The sequence below is a fragment of the Sander vitreus genome, chromosome 7 (genome assembly GCF_031162955.1).
Source record: "Sander vitreus isolate 19-12246 chromosome 7, sanVit1, whole genome shotgun sequence".
NCBI lineage: Eukaryota > Metazoa > Chordata > Actinopteri > Perciformes > Percidae > Sander > Sander vitreus.
The window spans coordinates 15,053,848-15,069,421 of NC_135861.1; the positions used below are offsets into that span (position 1 = coordinate 15,053,848).

Genomic DNA, 15,574 nt, shown 5'->3' on the forward strand with positions numbered 1-15,574 from the left:
TTTTCCGATGCACAATATAAACTCCAGCAGCCAAACATGCAGTTCCTTCATGCTGAAACAACTCTTGTTTATTGGTGTCTTATGTAACTAAGATGAGTGCAGTGCCACTTTGATGATGAGTTAGAGTCGTTATAAAAGAACAATTGTTATCAGTGAATATTCTGTTGGGAATTTTTATTTTATTTTGACAACTAAAATCCAGTAAAAGTACAGTTAAAATCAAGACATCCGGGTTTGTTGATGGTTGTCCTACAGCTCATTGCGTAGGAGGTAGCGGTGATTGGGCTTCAGGTCAACTTCAACAGGAAAATGGTCACTCACCTCAAGAGCCTAAAAATGAAGAACAGGATTAATGTTAAATATATATATATATATATATATATATATATATATATATATATATATATATACTTATAATTAACATTGAACTAAAGAAAGGTATAGTTTTAACATGTTTACCTCCTCCTCTGTTAAATGGAAATTCTCTTTAAAGTTGAACGGTTGAGCTGAACCTGGCACTATACTGGAAATAATCTCACGTCCATGGACAATGATCCTGTTTGAAAATGTAAAAAAAAAAAAAACATATTGTAAGGCATTACCCTGCAGCAGAAAGCCCTTATAATAATCATATCATTATAGAGAGTATACATGCAAAGTATTTGTTGAGTACTACTTCTATGACTTCAGTAGAATTATGTAGTATTCAGCAGTCACAGACCTGTCATAGGCACAGTGCGTCTTCTCACGGACAGTAGTGTCTTGCTCATCTCCAATTAGCCAGCGAAATTTGGGGTCGCTCCTCAAGCGCACAGCTCTCCAGCCCTTGATGGTGACGTAGCTGCAGCCAGCGTTGAGGTCTCCTAAGATTATTACATTCTGGATGAATGAAAGGAAGCAAAAAGGAAAGTTCAACAGATTGAAATTACTCATAAATCTCATCATAGGCTACGTGAAAGAGAGAAACCAATATGAGGCGGCTAAGCTGAGGAACTCTGACCAAGATATACATGGATACAAAAATGACCAAAATTAGTTTAAGGATGAGGATGAGGAGGATGATGATGATGATGATGATGATGATGCGATTTAACCTACATCAGTCTTCCACATCTTGTAAATTCCTTTGAAGACAGAATACAGTTCGTTAATCTCCTTCATCGCATTTCTCGGACAAGTGTGCTGCCCAATCAGGACAATATCCTTCACCACTGCAAAAAAACAAAAAAACATTATGACACATTTTCAATGAATGTGTTCACATGCAGACTTCAGTCTTTTCCTGGTTTTGATCTTATTCAGGATACGGTGTTCACATGGAACACAGAGAAACCGGATTATTAATATCCCTGTATACACAATTATGATATTATCCAGGTTTCCGATGTCTGCGCAAGTGCAGGCCTCTCTTTTGTTCCTCCAAATCCAGTAAATCAGTTATTTCAACTGTTATTGTTACCTCAATCATGGAGGATGAACCCAGCTTGTTTTCTGGCTGCTTGCACTCTGCTGCATTTGTCATTCTGCGTGATTTAGTTTTTTCCTCGGATCATCAGTAGTGACAGAGAATGATTAAAAACCCAGAACCAGGAAAAGAAAGTCTATCTTCGTGAAGCTGGTGTGTACTAACTTGCAATTTCTTTTCCTGTATCATTCTAAAGATGCCTTTTATTTTATCGTACATGTCGTAGGGGAGTGAAAGCGAACAATGAAAGGCTCTCTGGAGAAAACATCTGTTTCATTTGTCCCTTCTCCTTCTAGTTTAGGATACTGATAATGCTCTTTGACTGTCAGCACATTGTTCCTGGAGAAGATGAGAGAGGAAAAAGACAACATTAAGAATGTCACGTTAAACTGACCATCAACAGCATCGGTTTGTGTTTCATAGGGGTTACCTGTAAATGTAGACATACTGCTCCTTGTAGGTCTTCCTCCCCAGCCTTTCACTCTCCACATAGGAGTATGAGTTGGATTTGTCAAATCTGCTGACAACAACATCAATGAGGTACGTTTAAAGTTGAAGGTGTTACAGAGGCCTCACCAGATTTTTATTAAATTAGCAGTTTTTGAACCAAAGAAAGCTTGTACCTATTAAGATCCTTAACCAAAGCTTGTATTGCTGCTCCTTTGGAGTCTCGGACCTCCTGAATGAGACACAAGTCACACCGAGAAAGAATCTTGGGAGCAAAAGAAAGGAAAAAGATCAATCAGTTGTCTAGTTTTGTGTGGATGTTGCTTTAGTTGTTATGCACGGCACAGTAAAATACCTTTAGGAGAATTCCCATGACCTTCTTGTTGTTTGCTTTTGATTCACCAAAACTCTGGACATTGAAAGCGCAGATTTTCAGGGAAGATGTGACGTTCAACACACACAACCCCACAACAAACAGCAGAACTGCAGTCCTCATCTTGCAGAGGGTTGTCACTCTGTATGTAAAACAAACTCTGTTTGGTAAGATCCTCTTAGTCATATTGTGAAATATTTTGCAAAAACTCTCTTCACTCATCTGCACACACTTTGCAGCCTCTTACCTTCAGTAGCAGTTTCACCAGGAGATTGACCTCAGTCAATGTGGTGTATTTGGGGGAGCATGCAGGTAAACGTAGGTGAAAGATCTGTGTGGTAGTTGTGCTGCGTCAGTGCCTGTTGAGAATGGAGCTTTATCTGGAACAGTTAAAACCACTGAATACAATGAACAATAGTGTGTTTTGTCTTTGAGTTTGAGTGTAATCAGACAATAGACGGTGTCGTCTGTCAGTTCATGAACATTTGTGTAGAAACTTATTATTCTGTCATTTTAGCATTGACATGAGCAGCTGGTAGTTACCACACAGTGCCATCACATAACTGACACAATTAATGCTGAACACTGGCACAGTCTTAACTGTGATGGGGACAGTTCTACCTCTGATACAGTATTTGCAGTGACAATCATTTGTATTTCTAACGACAAAACTATTTTTTTTCTTCCTATCATGTACTTCATGATCTAGTATAGGAGTAATATGGCCATAACCAAACTAAAAGATATTCTGTATAAAAAGAATCTATACTTATATAATTTCATTTTAATTTAATTGTATATCTGTCTTATTTTTTTGGCATTATTGCTGTTATAATTTAAAATTCAATAAAATCAGATGAAATAGAGACCTGAAATAGAATCTTCTATAGTAGCTCTGCTCATGAAATGTGTTGCAAATGCACCAATGATTAAACTATAAGTCAGTATTGATACACTTGACAAAAGCTTATCTTGTTTAAATGCAATAACAAACATTTTATGCACTGGTGAAATGTGATGAAATACATTTATTGTTGTACTCATGTACAATTTTATATTTTTATATAGTAGTTAAAAGGTTTAAGACAGTGTAGGAGTCATACAGACTTTAGGTAAGTATGGATGAGTCCAGTGGTACTCAGGAACTTCTCTAAGTAGGATGAGACCTTATCCAAAGGAGAGTAAATGTTGGTCGGTGGATGATGATTTGTTTAAGATGCACAAGGATAAAACGAGAAACTGTCCACTCTGACCAACTTAAGTGAAGTCCCTTCTTTACAATGTCTTCACTATGGAGAGCTCACGTATCTCCCGTTAAACTTAACCCAATGCACCATTAACTCCAGACTCTAACCAATGTCACTTTATTTGATTTCAACTCACCAACATTAAAAATCTTTTTCAAGAAAACTACACAAACAGTAACTCTTTTTGTAATCACTATTTCTTTATATCATATCATGTAAAACACGATTATTTCTGGAAGTGTTCACTTGTATTTGAACTTTCTGCAAACATCCTACACATGTCAACACAACATTTTCACACACACTTTGAGTACCATGTCTAAAACTGAATGAAATACAAAAATATCAACAAACTACATCCTAGAAAAGCTACAAAACAACAAAAAATATGTTCCTGAACAGTGACATTATCATATCGGTCTAAAACAGCCTGAGTGTTGAGGAGAGGCCATGTCCATGAGATAGTCTTCAATGCGTGTTTCTATGTCTGAGTACAGGTCTTCAACTTGCTCCCTGAAAGGAGGATGCCACAGCCACAACATGGCAACCCCTGCCACAGCAAGGAGAAGAAGGAAGAACACACACATCTTCCACCAGGAGCCACACTGTGTCTAAATAAAGAGGGAAGAAATGTCAAAGTTATATATAGTACTGTACATATAAGCAGGGAATCATAGTCATTGTTGCTGATGTTGTGTTGTAGCTGATTTGGTCACTGCAGCAAAACTGAAGCAAAATAAATTGGTACAGAAAATGTGACAATGACAATGTAAGGGCAAATCAGAGCATTTGAGTGTAGCAAGGACACACACACACACACACACACACACACACACACACACACACACACACACACACACACACACACACACACACACACACACACACACACAGAGCTCACCGGTCTCTTGCGGCGGTGGCTGAGTTGCCGGAGCTCGTCCCTGCACTGCGACAGCCGGGCCTGGCTGGACTGACACTCCTGCTCCATGGCATGCAGCTCTGTCTGCAACTCCTTGCACTGTGGTTGGAATTATATACTGAAATGTATTATACTTTTATTGTTTTGGCGCTTCAGATCTCTAGAGACAGCAGCAACCCTTTCTCCACCTTGTCTGAGATGTCTTTGTGCCAGTCACACACACACACACACACACACACACACACACACACACACACACACACACAATGCAGGTGATCTTTAAAGATATGTGTGTAAAGCCAGAGATGGCAAAATGTATCTTTATCTCTAAAATGTTTTCCATGAAAGAGGGCAAGTAATATGAAATGTGTTGTAGAATTTTTTTTTTTATTCTTTTTGGGGTATTTTAGGCCTTTATTTGTATAGAACAGCTGAAGACATGAAAAGGGAGAGAGATAGGAATGACAGGAGTCGAGGAGTAAACCTCCATATATGGGCACCTGCTCTAGCAGGTGAGCTACCCAGGCGCCCAAGAGCTAAAATTCTTGACTTGAAGAAGTTGCAGGAGACTTTAATGATTTATGTAGAAGCATCAATTATCTCGATTGAAGATAATTAGGATTAAGCAGTACAATTTAACCACAGTGTAGTGTCATGGAGTGCCATCCCAACTCTGAGGATTTCTGCCCTTTCAATGTGTATTTAACTCATGCTGGAGGTGTTAATTTTAGCTGTTTAACAAATACAAGCTTTCTCTAACCTTCGATGCAAACAAAGATATTACTGGTGCCGTAAACACATTTGCTTACCTAAATCATGAACCCAAGATGTGTGTGTGTGTGTGTGTGTGTGTGTGTGTGTGTGTGTGTGTGTGTGTGTGTGTGTGTGTGTGTGTGTGTGTGTGTGTGTGTGTGTGTGTGTGTGTGTGTGTGTGGCGTTATCTGGGAGCCTGGGACCTGGGAGACAGACACACAGGCCCAAGCATTTTGTTACTTATCATACAGCTGCTCAGTCTCCTTCAACTCTGAAGACCCAGAGTTAACCTATGGCCCGGCCTACAAGTGTTTATAAAATGAACAGCTTTAACCTGTGACTTGAATGTGACCTAGTGTACTACTAGTCTCAATTTAGCAGCATGAGTGTGTAAGCTGAACATCATCAATCATTTTTAATAGTTTTAACACATTAGTGAAGCTAGCTTTATGTGAAAGACTTAACTGTAATTATCACCAGTGTGGCAGTTTGAAAGCAAACAAAACACAAAGCTTGTGAATGTGCTGTAGTACACTGTTCTACTTTACCTCTCTCTCTTTGAGTCGGAGTTTCTCCTGAGTGTGACGGAGCTGCTCCTCCACCTGAGAGTCCCTCCTTGCCGTCAGTTGTGGCTCTGCTTCCTCTGATTTCAGACGCTCCTGCATCATTAAGTCCTGGCTTTCATTGCTGCAATCTAGTAAACAGAAAGCAGTTTAAATAAAGGATCCATGTTGTATTTGAAATCTTACAAAGATTATAACAACATGACTCTGAGGTCTAAGTGTCTTGCCTCTGAGGTTCTGGATTTCCTCTCTTAAAATCTGGTTGTCCTCTTCCAGAACACACATGTTGTACTGTAGCTCCTTCTTCTCTTGCCTCAATGAAACCACCTCCTCCCTCAGCTCGGTCTCTCTGCCTCTGGACAGCTGCACAGGACACAAATGTTTTTCACAACCATTTACATTGAATCTTCTGGCCATCCACGTGGTCCAACTGTCTATACCGTACCTCCACATGGCTGTGCAGCTGTTGCAGCTGGTCATTACTGAGGTGTTGGTTCTCCCTAAGCTGTCCAGAGCTCAGCTTCAGCTGCTCACAAAGGCTCTGCCACCTCTGTGCCTCTGCCTTTGCTGTAATTAGCGCTTCCTGCTGGCAAAAAATACAAAGTACCATAGAAATCCAGCTGCAATATGTCAACAGAACACATTTATCACCAGAAAACTGAAATAAGTTAGTGACATTGATGTGTCTTTCAGCATAGTCAAAAGTTAGTTAAAAGCTATATTTGACCTGCATTGTCGCAGCTTTGCTGAGCGCTTCAGTTTTCTCCTGTGTGACCTTCTGCAGGGCGACCAGGACCCTCTCCTCATACACCAGTTTCTGCTTCTCCATCTGTATCACCAGCTTCTTCACTCCATCCTTGGGAAACTTCTGTAAGAATACAACACTGCTGAGTTAAACCTACAGACACTTAAAGGGTGAGAAGCAAACCCAAACCATGAAGGAGACACACTGCACTATCACTGCATGACATAGTGAAAGTGTAAAACAAGTTGGCTGTTTGACAAAATGTTTGGGTTGTTGCATAGAAATAATATTTAAAAGAAAAACATTAAAACACTTAACCACCAGCTGCTTTTCTTACCTGCAGGCAGACTTGCAGCTGCGCCTCCAGAGCCTTGATCTTGTTTCTTAGCAGGTCTTCACTGCAGCGAGCCTGTGTGGGTTAGAAAGGAAATGACTGGCTGTCACGTTGTAGCCTGCAGATGGAAAATGAATGGTTCATCTACCAGAGTCTGTGACAGCATGTTCTTTCACTGCCTGCGCTCACTGGTGCACAAAGGGAACTTGCAGCATAAGTGAGCCTCAAGAAAGATCACAATATCTGCGTGTTCTGCAGCACCATACTGCTATGAGTGTGAAAAAATATATAAGATAACAAGTTGCCTGAGAATGACATACCTGAGTGAGAATGAAAAAGCATAAATTATTTAAACTATTATTTAAACTACATCATCTTCTAGATCCACAGCTGTTCAAATTTAAATAAAAAAAATCAACAAAACAAAAAGGGAAACACAAATATTTCCCCTCCATTCATTACAGCCAGAGTAGTCAAAAGAGAGCTAATGAGGATGCATAGCACCTATAATAGCTGCTGACTGTCACGCCCTTCCTGTAGAAGAATGACAGCTTGCACTCGTCCTATGCAGTATGGGCTAGAGCGGAAGCAGGAAGCTCCAAACCACAGACTGCATAGGCCTTCCTGAGGTAGCAGCTGCCATACACTGCTGTGCACACAACTGTGACGAAGACATTTTCAGTGTAATATCAACCAGGGAACCAAAGAAACAACATGCCCTTATAAACAAGAGATATGTGTTTGGTATTTGGAGACTGTAACTGTGAAACACTGGCGGTGTGCTCGATGATAGCCTGTGTGCATTCTGATGGAGAGTCTTACCATCCATATTTTGTTGGAGGAGTTCATGAGGTTTGATGTGCTCTCCTGGAGGGCTGCCAGCTTCTTCTTCATGGCCTCCTCTCTCCACAGGGCCTCCTGGCAGAAAACACACAGCAGAGGAGAGAGAGCTACAACAACATGCAAATACTAAGCCATCTTCTGTTCAGGTTTTAACCTTATATTTAAATTATGGTCACCACATCAGTGGTTATCTCATGTAGTCCGTGAAAATAAAACTAATATTTTTCTATTTTTGTCCTAAAACATTGAAAGGCAGGCAATTAACGTCACACAGTATGGTGTTTACTGTAGCTTCAGGAGATATAAACAAGCTACAGAAGAGTCATTCAGTCAAACTTATTTCAGTTACTGTAAGTTAAATCAAGCTAACATTAGCCACCATTAGCTAACCTTCCAGGCCATACAGTAGCTTCAAACAAAGAAAAACTATCTGTTGCTTATTAACAGCCACTGTAGCCACAAGTGACAAGTATTGGATGATAGTAAATTATAAAATATAGTGTAACAGAAGCACAAGAAGGGAAAAGTCACAAACTTATTTCAGTAATGTCAGTTCGCTAACATTAGTCACCATAAGTCAGCATAAGCTACAGGTCATACCAGAATAAATGAGGCTGTATCAGTAAAATTCTTATATAGATGAATTTAACTTTTCATTTATTATAGGAAGAATGTGTTATTTCATCTGTCAAAGTGACTTAAAGAACACACCAACAGCAGGATTACTTAAGGAAATAATAGTTTACCTGCAAGTAGTCAGTTAACTTCTGAAGATCCTATTATGTGAGAGATAATAGACATTAAAACAGTTACATTTCATTAAATCTTATTTTTTTCTAATATGCAATTTAGATTTAAAATCCCAGTGAATAAAGCAACAGTTTGAAACTTACTGACTCCTTGACAGTGACAAGACCAGACCTGCACAGAAGAAAATATCTCATTATAGAAATATAAAACACTGATCACAGCTGCATCTGACATCAAATCTGAGTTTTAAATTCAACTCACTCCGTCTGCACACTGGTCTCTTGCAGTATCTTTTTTTTGAGAATATTTTCAGTTTGAATGGAGAGTTTCTGATGAATCTTTTCTGTTTGGATGAATGTTTTGATGCTTGTCTTTTGAGCTTTGAGAAAAAAGTTTAAAAAAACAAAAAAAAACAGCATTATAAGTATGAAAAATAATTTGACAGTCTCTGGTCAAAATGTTATGCAACGAGGCAAGCTATTTACCATTCATACTATTCTCTCTTTTATCTGAGCTTTTCATCCTGTGCTGGTTTGATTCCTTTATCGCTTGTGTGGAGGTAGATGCTTGCTTTCTTGCATGGCCTTTCTCTTGTCTCATCAGTGTTGCCTGTTCTGACCATAATGAAGCCTGAAGAAATGAGGAGAGAGAAGAAGATGCAGATGTTATTCCCTGTGGACGTGGAAAGATGAAACATACAATAATACTAACGCCAAAGTATATTTACCCAGTTGCTGGTGCTTGGACCATCACTTATGCTGCTATTTGGTGTTAAAATCATCATTGGATGCCTCCCGTTAGCAGTGGGAGTATTTTTAATATTTGTATGCAATGCCTCTGACTTGCTGATTGAACTGTGATGTTTCATTGAAAATGTCTTTGGTGAAGGTTTTCTCCTGGAAGAATAGTTTGTAGTATTCAAACCACACAGCTCTGGGCTCACTGATCTCCTCCTCAGAAACTCAAGATGCCTCTTTTCCTTCAGTTCATTCTTTATCAGTCTTGTGTCAAACTCTCTCGTAGGGCTGCGACATGATGTCACGTTGTTACGTCCTCGCAGGTGTTCACGTTTTTCTGCTCTGATGTCCACTAATTGGTCAAAGTGTTTCACTGGGGAGAGCTGTATTCCAGTGATTGCCAGGGCGTCCATGGCAGCTCCTCTGGCTGTTACCGTGCCTCAAGCCTACAGCGAAAATGTATCAGGAGATTGATTATAACTATTTCTAATGATGAAATATATGGTATGTAAACAATTGATTTAGAATATAAACACAATTTATTGATGTGTATGAAATGTTATAGTTAGCTGAAAAATATGAAGTGATGCAGGTGCAGATATATACTGTATATTTAAAACATATAACTGTATTTAACAGTTCAGTTTATTTTTTCATTTTCATAGAAAACACTTGAAATATGCCCTAAAACTTGGGTGGTATAAAGAACAAACACTTCTGATAGTTTAATGTCTAGAGACTTTTACCTAAACAAAGGAAAATAATGTATAATAAAATAAAGCAAAATGCATAGCCTTAACAGTATCTTTTAAATAAAATTTAGGATGCTCTGTGTTGCACAGAAATGCATTTTCTTTGTGAACCATGTGGGTCAGTTGTAATAGAAGCAGCAGTAGTAGTAGCAGCTTATATAGTAGTACTTTTAGTAGTAGTAATTGTACATGTAATGTAGAAGTTTAGAAGTTGCAGTGGTTGTATTGCTGTTGCATTTTCTCAGAAAGCTCCTTTAACACTGAGTATCAGAGTTGTCAAAGACAGACTATAGGCCCTGGCAAGTGTTGATTGAGGCTGTGGAGGGAAGATAATGCAAAGATAAAATGTTGCTTAATAAGCAGAAACACATGATAGATCTTACCTACGATGCCATCTCATTCAGTAGGAAAAAGTCTTGATGAGGTGATTAAGAAGTCATCCATTTTCTCACTCTTCTGAAATAGTGTACGGGGGTTTTGTCTGTCTTTCACATGTAGCTGTTTCTGTTGAGCATAATTTTTACAGGAAGTGAAGTGAACCACAGCGTCATGTGTTCCTCTATCTCACCAGCCACTCGCATCAAACTGATGCCATACACGGGTGGGCCCCAAGATTACACACAGACCCAGACAGGTTGGGATAAAACACACCACATGGGAGAGAGCTGTGCGGTGTGTGTGGTTGCCTCTTGGAAATTTACTTCTTTTTTTTATTTTTTTTTAATAACAGCAGTCTCATTTTTCATTAAAATGGGTTAAATACTCTGATCTGATGAAGCAGTAAATGACATCAGCTTCATCATTTGCTGGTGGTTTATGCCTGTGTACCGGTATGTGTTATTTGCATTAAACTGACTGACTTCATATGTTAGCCTATATTTTACTTGGTGTAAGTTTTGATTAAAGTCTTGAGTTTTTTCCAATATTAATTAACCCAAAAAACTGGATCTTAGCATCATGTTTAACCTCAAAATCTCTCCATTAGTAGGCTTCCTTCATTACCTCAATTAATCCCAATTCAACGTCAGGACAGTGACAAATTGTCGTAAAGCGCCATCTAGCGGTTACTTCCAAAACTAGAACTATTCTACTCTCGCGATGTTTCAGGGGGATATCTCGTGTTTCCGCCAGCCTTGTGGCTCTTTGCAGAAGGGCACGAAGAGGCCGAAACAAGGGTGCCCCTGTGTAGCAAGAACTCGACACTTCATCCTTCAAACATGTTGTCCAGGCTCGTTATTGTGTCAGGTATGCATTCATTTTGCTTTTATTAATTAATAAAACTCACCCAGCTCTGGCATAACCAAACTGTCAAGCAGGAGAAATAAAAGTTAATTTGAAGCTGAAGGGTAAAGTGAAGGCCGCACATTGAATGAGAGACATGCTAATGCTAGCTTTAAGTAGCTAGCATAGCTACAAGCAAGGTATACGCTCTGAAACTGTAGCTAGTCTATTGCTTATATATTTTATGTCAACAGTTTTTGGTGGCACTATTGACTGTGTTGCATTTCATGTTTTTCTAGAAGACATAACTACAGCTAAGTTAGAGGACGATAGCTTACTGTAGCAAACCAAACTACTTTAGCTAGCGTTAGCTCTACACTCCTGTAAATGTCACCTTTTGACAGCAAGTGTTGGTCGGTTTTGTGCTCTTTACGTTTGTAGTAAGAATAAAGTCCACTGGCTTCACGTTTCAAAACCAAAAGTGTTTATTTTTTATTTTAATGCTTTGCCAAGTTGTTAATTTGAAGCTAGCTTAGTTGCTACCAGGCATTTATATTAGTTAATATTATGCTATCATCAGGTATTAAAATGGCCTCATCCTCTAACGATTAACTGGGTTTCTGTTGACTTTTGTCATAATAAACACTTTGTTGCTAATTTATTAGTTCCACTTAGCTAATACATCAGCTCTGCAATACATCCAACCTTCATGAAGGTTATAATGGTAAGCTTTTAATTAAAACAGGTTTATAATCAACAGATTAAACATAAATGAAATCATTCACACACACAAGCATTAGCTAGTTGCATCCCTGAATTTACATCTATTCTCCTCTATTTGCAGCCAGTGGCCTGAAAAGCAGCGGTCCCCTTGGAGCTGGGTATGCGTCTTTAGAAATTGTTTTATTTACTGTATTTGTTACTAACATGATACATTTTTAGCAACAACTAATATAAATCCTATATCCTAAATATAAGCTATTAATAATGTTGTCTCCCACAGTCTGGTCCAGGCGTCTCGCTCCCTGCACACATCGTCCCAGAGTCTGGCCCCAGTGCCCCCTCTGCCAGAGAAGGGAGGCAAAGTCCGTCATGGCATCTTCCCAGAGGAGATTTTCCAGCTCCTGTACCCCAAAACTGGAGTCACAGGTCAGTAGCCAGAAGCAAGATTCAACTTTCGGTTTAGGGCTGCAGTTATCGATTATTTTAGTAGTTGAGTATTCTACCAATTATTCCATCGGTAATTAAACAAGTCAACTGAAATCTTTCAATAAGTCATAGTATGTGCAAGATATGAATACTTAGTCCCACATTTAATTTGATAAAATCTGACATCTGACAGTAACACATCGTGTGTGCACTCCTACTGTGCATATGGATATATGTATGGGTTATTTTTGGTGTGTTAAATGCTACAATGCTTTGTATCTCTGAATTTTAAATTGTCATGAAAAAAAAATAAGCTGCTGCATGAACACTATTTCATTTACAATGAAAAATCTACATTTTTCTTTTCCTCACTAGGACCCTACATGCTGGGCACTGGCCTCCTCCTCTACATGCTTTCCAAGGAAATCTATGTCATCAACCATGAGACCTTTGCTGCCGCCTCCATCGGTGCCGTCATCATCTATGGTGTCAAGAAATTTGGTCCAAGTGTTGCAGCTTTTGCTGACAAACTGAATGAGGTGGGCTGGCAACCATACATATTTGCATTTTCATCTTTTCTTTTTTTGGTTAATAATTGGATACTTTAAGATTTCAGATTAAACTGTTTTTTGTTGTTAAAGAACTGTTCAAAGATCATTGGTCCTTTTCTTTTGTGCACAACCGTTGCAAGCACCCCTGTGATCCTGCTCTCTGTGTGTTTGCAGGAGAAAGTGGCCAAGGCTCAGGAGGTGAAGGACCTCGCCATGTCCAGCCTGGCTCAGGCTATTGAGGATGAGAAGAAGGAACAGTGGAGAGCAGAGGGAAGATCAATGCTCTTCGACGCTAAGAGGGTAAGCAGCATAGATTGGTAGACATTTTTATTTTCCAATATATTAATCGTTCATAATGTAGTGCTTCATATTTACATAACAATCCATATTGATTGCTGGAAGCTGCCCAGCATCTTTATGTGATCTCTGACATTTATCGACCTCTGCTGGCAACAAGTAGAAATTGCAACAACATCACAGATTGGCCAAAGAAACCTGAAACGGCTACTATGAATGTGTGGAGCTGCAATACTAAAAATAAATGAATATCTTCAAAAATAAGAGTCCATAAATAAAATAAGAGTCATAAATAAATAAAGGTCATTACATTCAACACTGATGCGACACACCAGCCAGCTGTCTCAATGAATTGCAGTGATACATTTGCTTCTCATTATATATTTTCAGTCTTTTTTTTAAATATACAGTTCATAATGAAATTCTGCCCACTACCACAGCCACCATTCAAAAGTTTAGAATTGCCAGTTATATTGACGTTTTTCTTCTTTCCTTCAATAATGGCGATTTTAACATGTATAAAACCAGTATAATTCAGACAAGATGCATTAAACGCCAACAGTTTTAGCAACACAAGTGTAGACCAGATATTTTGACAGTGTGGTTAACAAGGACTGCACGGACTCCTCTTTTCCTCTCAGAACAATGTGGCCATGCTGTTGGAGACCAACTACAGAGAGAGGCTACACATGGTGACCAATGAGGTGAAGAGGCGCTTGGACTACCAGGTGGCCCTGCAGAATCTCCACATCCGGATGGAGCAGGAGCACATGGTCAACTGGGTGGAGAAGAGTGTCGTTGGCAGCATCACTCCTCAGCAGGTCAGTCTTTTTGTGTCAAAACTGTCTGAAGCTTCAAGCTAGATGATGCTTCTTAGTTTGGATGTTAACGTATGTGAAAGGAGTGTATACTGTTGCATTAGTTTTTAGGGAAATTAAGTTAGCAATTTTATATTCTCTGCTTAATTTAATAAACAATTGCCACGTTGTTTTCATGCTCGACAATTTCATTGTCAGGCCTGGATATCAAGTAGAGCAGTAGTGGTAGTGTGCACATCCCCACCGGTGAGGTGCAGGGCAAAAGGGGCTGGATACAACTTAAAAGAATGAGGTGCCCGCACTCTTCTAATTCTTCCATTGTGCTGCAACGTTTCGACCCTGCTGGGTCTTCCTCAGGCAAAATGTGACGACCCCAGCAGGGTCGAAACGTTGCAGCACAATAAACGTATGGGAGAATTAGCAGAGTGCGGGCACCTCGTTCTTTTAAGGCCTGGATATCAAACCTCAATACTTTTTTGTAAACTCCCGTAGGATAAACTGGCCTGACAAAACAGAAAAAATAGTTTTCTGACAAAATGATACAAATCAGAATAACATAGAAAAGTAACGCACACCAAGGGTTGTATTGAGGTGGTGATCACTGGAAGTAGACTTGAAAGTAGTGAAAAGGGTGACACATTCTGGCTCCATATGCATTTCTCTTTTTATTCAGTTGACGTTGTACAATCTAAGTCAGACACATGCACTGATGTTAACGTTATATAAGCCACACCCTAGTCACACATCGGATTGTGGTTAGATCATGTTCCACCTTTTAGGGTGAGAAAAATCAAGAAGCCTTCAGCAAATTACTACATCAAACAAACAAGAGCTGCAGCCAATCACATTTACTTCAAATAAAATTACAAGAGCCACTTTCATATCATATATAGAGATGTTAGTTATAAAAATGTCTATGTTAAAAATACATAGATATTGAAAATGATAGATGTATAGCAAATGTTAAATATCAGCTCTAGATGAACATAATTAACAACTTTGTCTAAACATATGTAGAGGTACCTTACAGAAAACACTAAATAATCTATATTTAATCCATGAGGTGACAGGGTTCTTAAAGAAGAATCATCACAATGATAAAATTATCTTTATTGTGAAGTTATTAGGGATTTCTCAATGAACTGTATCCCCTGTTCTTACTGTGTTGTACAAATATATAATGTATCAACAAGTGACACTTCAGAGCTTCATATCTGTGTGTTTGTTTTTTAGGAGAAAGAGAGCATCGCCAAGTGCATCTCAGACCTGAAGGTTCTGGCCAAGGCCACTCAGGCCAGAGCTACAGCCTAAACTGTCAAGTCTTCAGAGAAGACTTCTCTAATCCCCAACTCGTGGTCCCAAGAAGAGACATTCACTTTTATTTACAGAATAAACTATTTCTTCTTTAAAGATTGTCTGTCAATATGTCATGGGTGTGTACAGTATTTACACGTCAGCTGATGGTGAAATAAATGGTTCTCTTATCCAACTTCAACTGGCTAGTTTGTGTTTTTCCACTTCAAGCATATGCTTATGTATTACGTCAGTGACGTTGGGTGTGAATGTGGAACATAATTACCGTCACCACCATTTTTATAGCCATAATAGAT

General features: G+C 39.0%; 3 protein-coding genes across 5 annotated transcripts; 1 reads left to right on the forward strand and 2 right to left on the reverse strand.

Moving 5' to 3' along the window:
- Positions 1 to 95: 95 nt before the first annotated feature.
- Positions 96 to 2,423, reverse strand: dnase1l1l (deoxyribonuclease I-like 1-like). The gene is made up of 8 exons (XM_078254836.1): positions 2,268 to 2,423; positions 2,089 to 2,177; positions 1,896 to 1,982; positions 1,683 to 1,804; positions 1,099 to 1,211; positions 722 to 879; positions 460 to 556; positions 96 to 330 (listed from the first exon to the last, which is right to left on the reverse strand). Exons 1-8 carry the CDS (start codon positions 2,406 to 2,408, stop codon positions 250 to 252), a joined length of 888 nt encoding a protein of 295 aa, XP_078110962.1. The 5' UTR covers positions 2,409 to 2,423; the 3' UTR covers positions 96 to 249.
- Positions 2,424 to 3,633: 1,210 nt separating this feature from the next.
- On the reverse strand, positions 3,634 to 10,427 carry traf3ip3 (TRAF3 interacting protein 3). 2 transcript variants are annotated; one of them, XM_078254829.1, is made up of 14 exons: positions 10,312 to 10,421; positions 9,167 to 9,622; positions 8,925 to 9,069; positions 8,701 to 8,818; positions 8,583 to 8,610; positions 8,436 to 8,465; positions 7,669 to 7,764; positions 6,850 to 6,921; positions 6,495 to 6,635; positions 6,213 to 6,350; positions 5,995 to 6,130; positions 5,753 to 5,898; positions 4,434 to 4,550; positions 3,634 to 4,143 (listed from the first exon to the last, which is right to left on the reverse strand). In XM_078254829.1, exons 2-14 carry the CDS (start codon positions 9,587 to 9,589, stop codon positions 3,943 to 3,945), a joined length of 1,791 nt encoding a protein of 596 aa, XP_078110955.1. In that variant the 5' UTR covers positions 9,590 to 9,622; positions 10,312 to 10,421; the 3' UTR covers positions 3,634 to 3,942. The 2 variants fall into 2 exon arrangements, with proteins under 2 accessions (XP_078110955.1, XP_078110956.1); XM_078254830.1 differs by lacking the exons at positions 3,634 to 4,143; positions 4,434 to 4,550 and adding an exon at positions 4,558 to 5,407 and having other exon boundaries at positions 10,312 to 10,427.
- A 35-nt stretch (positions 10,428 to 10,462) lies between these two features.
- On the forward strand, positions 10,463 to 15,459 carry atp5pb (ATP synthase peripheral stalk-membrane subunit b). Of its 2 annotated transcripts, none has more exons than XM_078254834.1 (8): positions 10,463 to 10,562; positions 11,036 to 11,173; positions 11,994 to 12,030; positions 12,153 to 12,298; positions 12,674 to 12,837; positions 13,024 to 13,149; positions 13,788 to 13,967; positions 15,198 to 15,459. In XM_078254834.1, exons 1-8 carry the CDS (start codon positions 10,478 to 10,480, stop codon positions 15,273 to 15,275), a joined length of 954 nt encoding a protein of 317 aa, XP_078110960.1. In that variant the 5' UTR covers positions 10,463 to 10,477; the 3' UTR covers positions 15,276 to 15,459. The 2 variants fall into 2 exon arrangements, with proteins under 2 accessions (XP_078110960.1, XP_078110961.1); XM_078254835.1 differs by lacking the exon at positions 10,463 to 10,562 and adding an exon at positions 10,698 to 10,758.
- Positions 15,460 to 15,574: the final 115 nt, after the last annotated feature.

Coding starts and splice junctions, on each gene's coding strand:
- dnase1l1l (XM_078254836.1), bottom strand. CDS start 2,408: ATGAGGACTGCAGTTCTGCTGTTTGTTGTGGGGTTGTGTGTGTTGAAC. Junction 1,805..1,895: donor CAGTATGTCTACATTTACAG/GTAACCCCTATG, acceptor CATCTTCTCCAG/GAACAATGTGCTGACAGTCA. Junction 1,212..1,682: donor CTTTCACTCCCCTACGACAT/GTACGATAAAAT, acceptor GTTTTTTTGCAG/TGGTGAAGGATATTGTCCTG.
- traf3ip3 (XM_078254829.1), bottom strand. CDS start 9,589: ATGGACGCCCTGGCAATCACTGGAATACAGCTCTCCCCAGTGAAACAC. Junction 8,611..8,700: donor GAGACCAGTGTGCAGACGGA/GTGAGTTGAATT, acceptor TCTTCTGTGCAG/GTCTGGTCTTGTCACTGTCA. Junction 6,922..7,668: donor CCTCCAACAAAATATGGATG/GTAAGACTCTCC, acceptor TAACCCACACAG/GCTCGCTGCAGTGAAGACCT.
- atp5pb (XM_078254834.1), top strand. CDS start 10,478: ATGTGTTCCTCTATCTCACCAGCCACTCGCATCAAACTGATGCCATAC. Junction 11,174..11,993: donor CAGGCTCGTTATTGTGTCAG/GTATGCATTCAT, acceptor CTCTATTTGCAG/CCAGTGGCCTGAAAAGCAGC. Junction 12,031..12,152: donor AGCGGTCCCCTTGGAGCTGG/GTATGCGTCTTT, acceptor TGTCTCCCACAG/TCTGGTCCAGGCGTCTCGCT.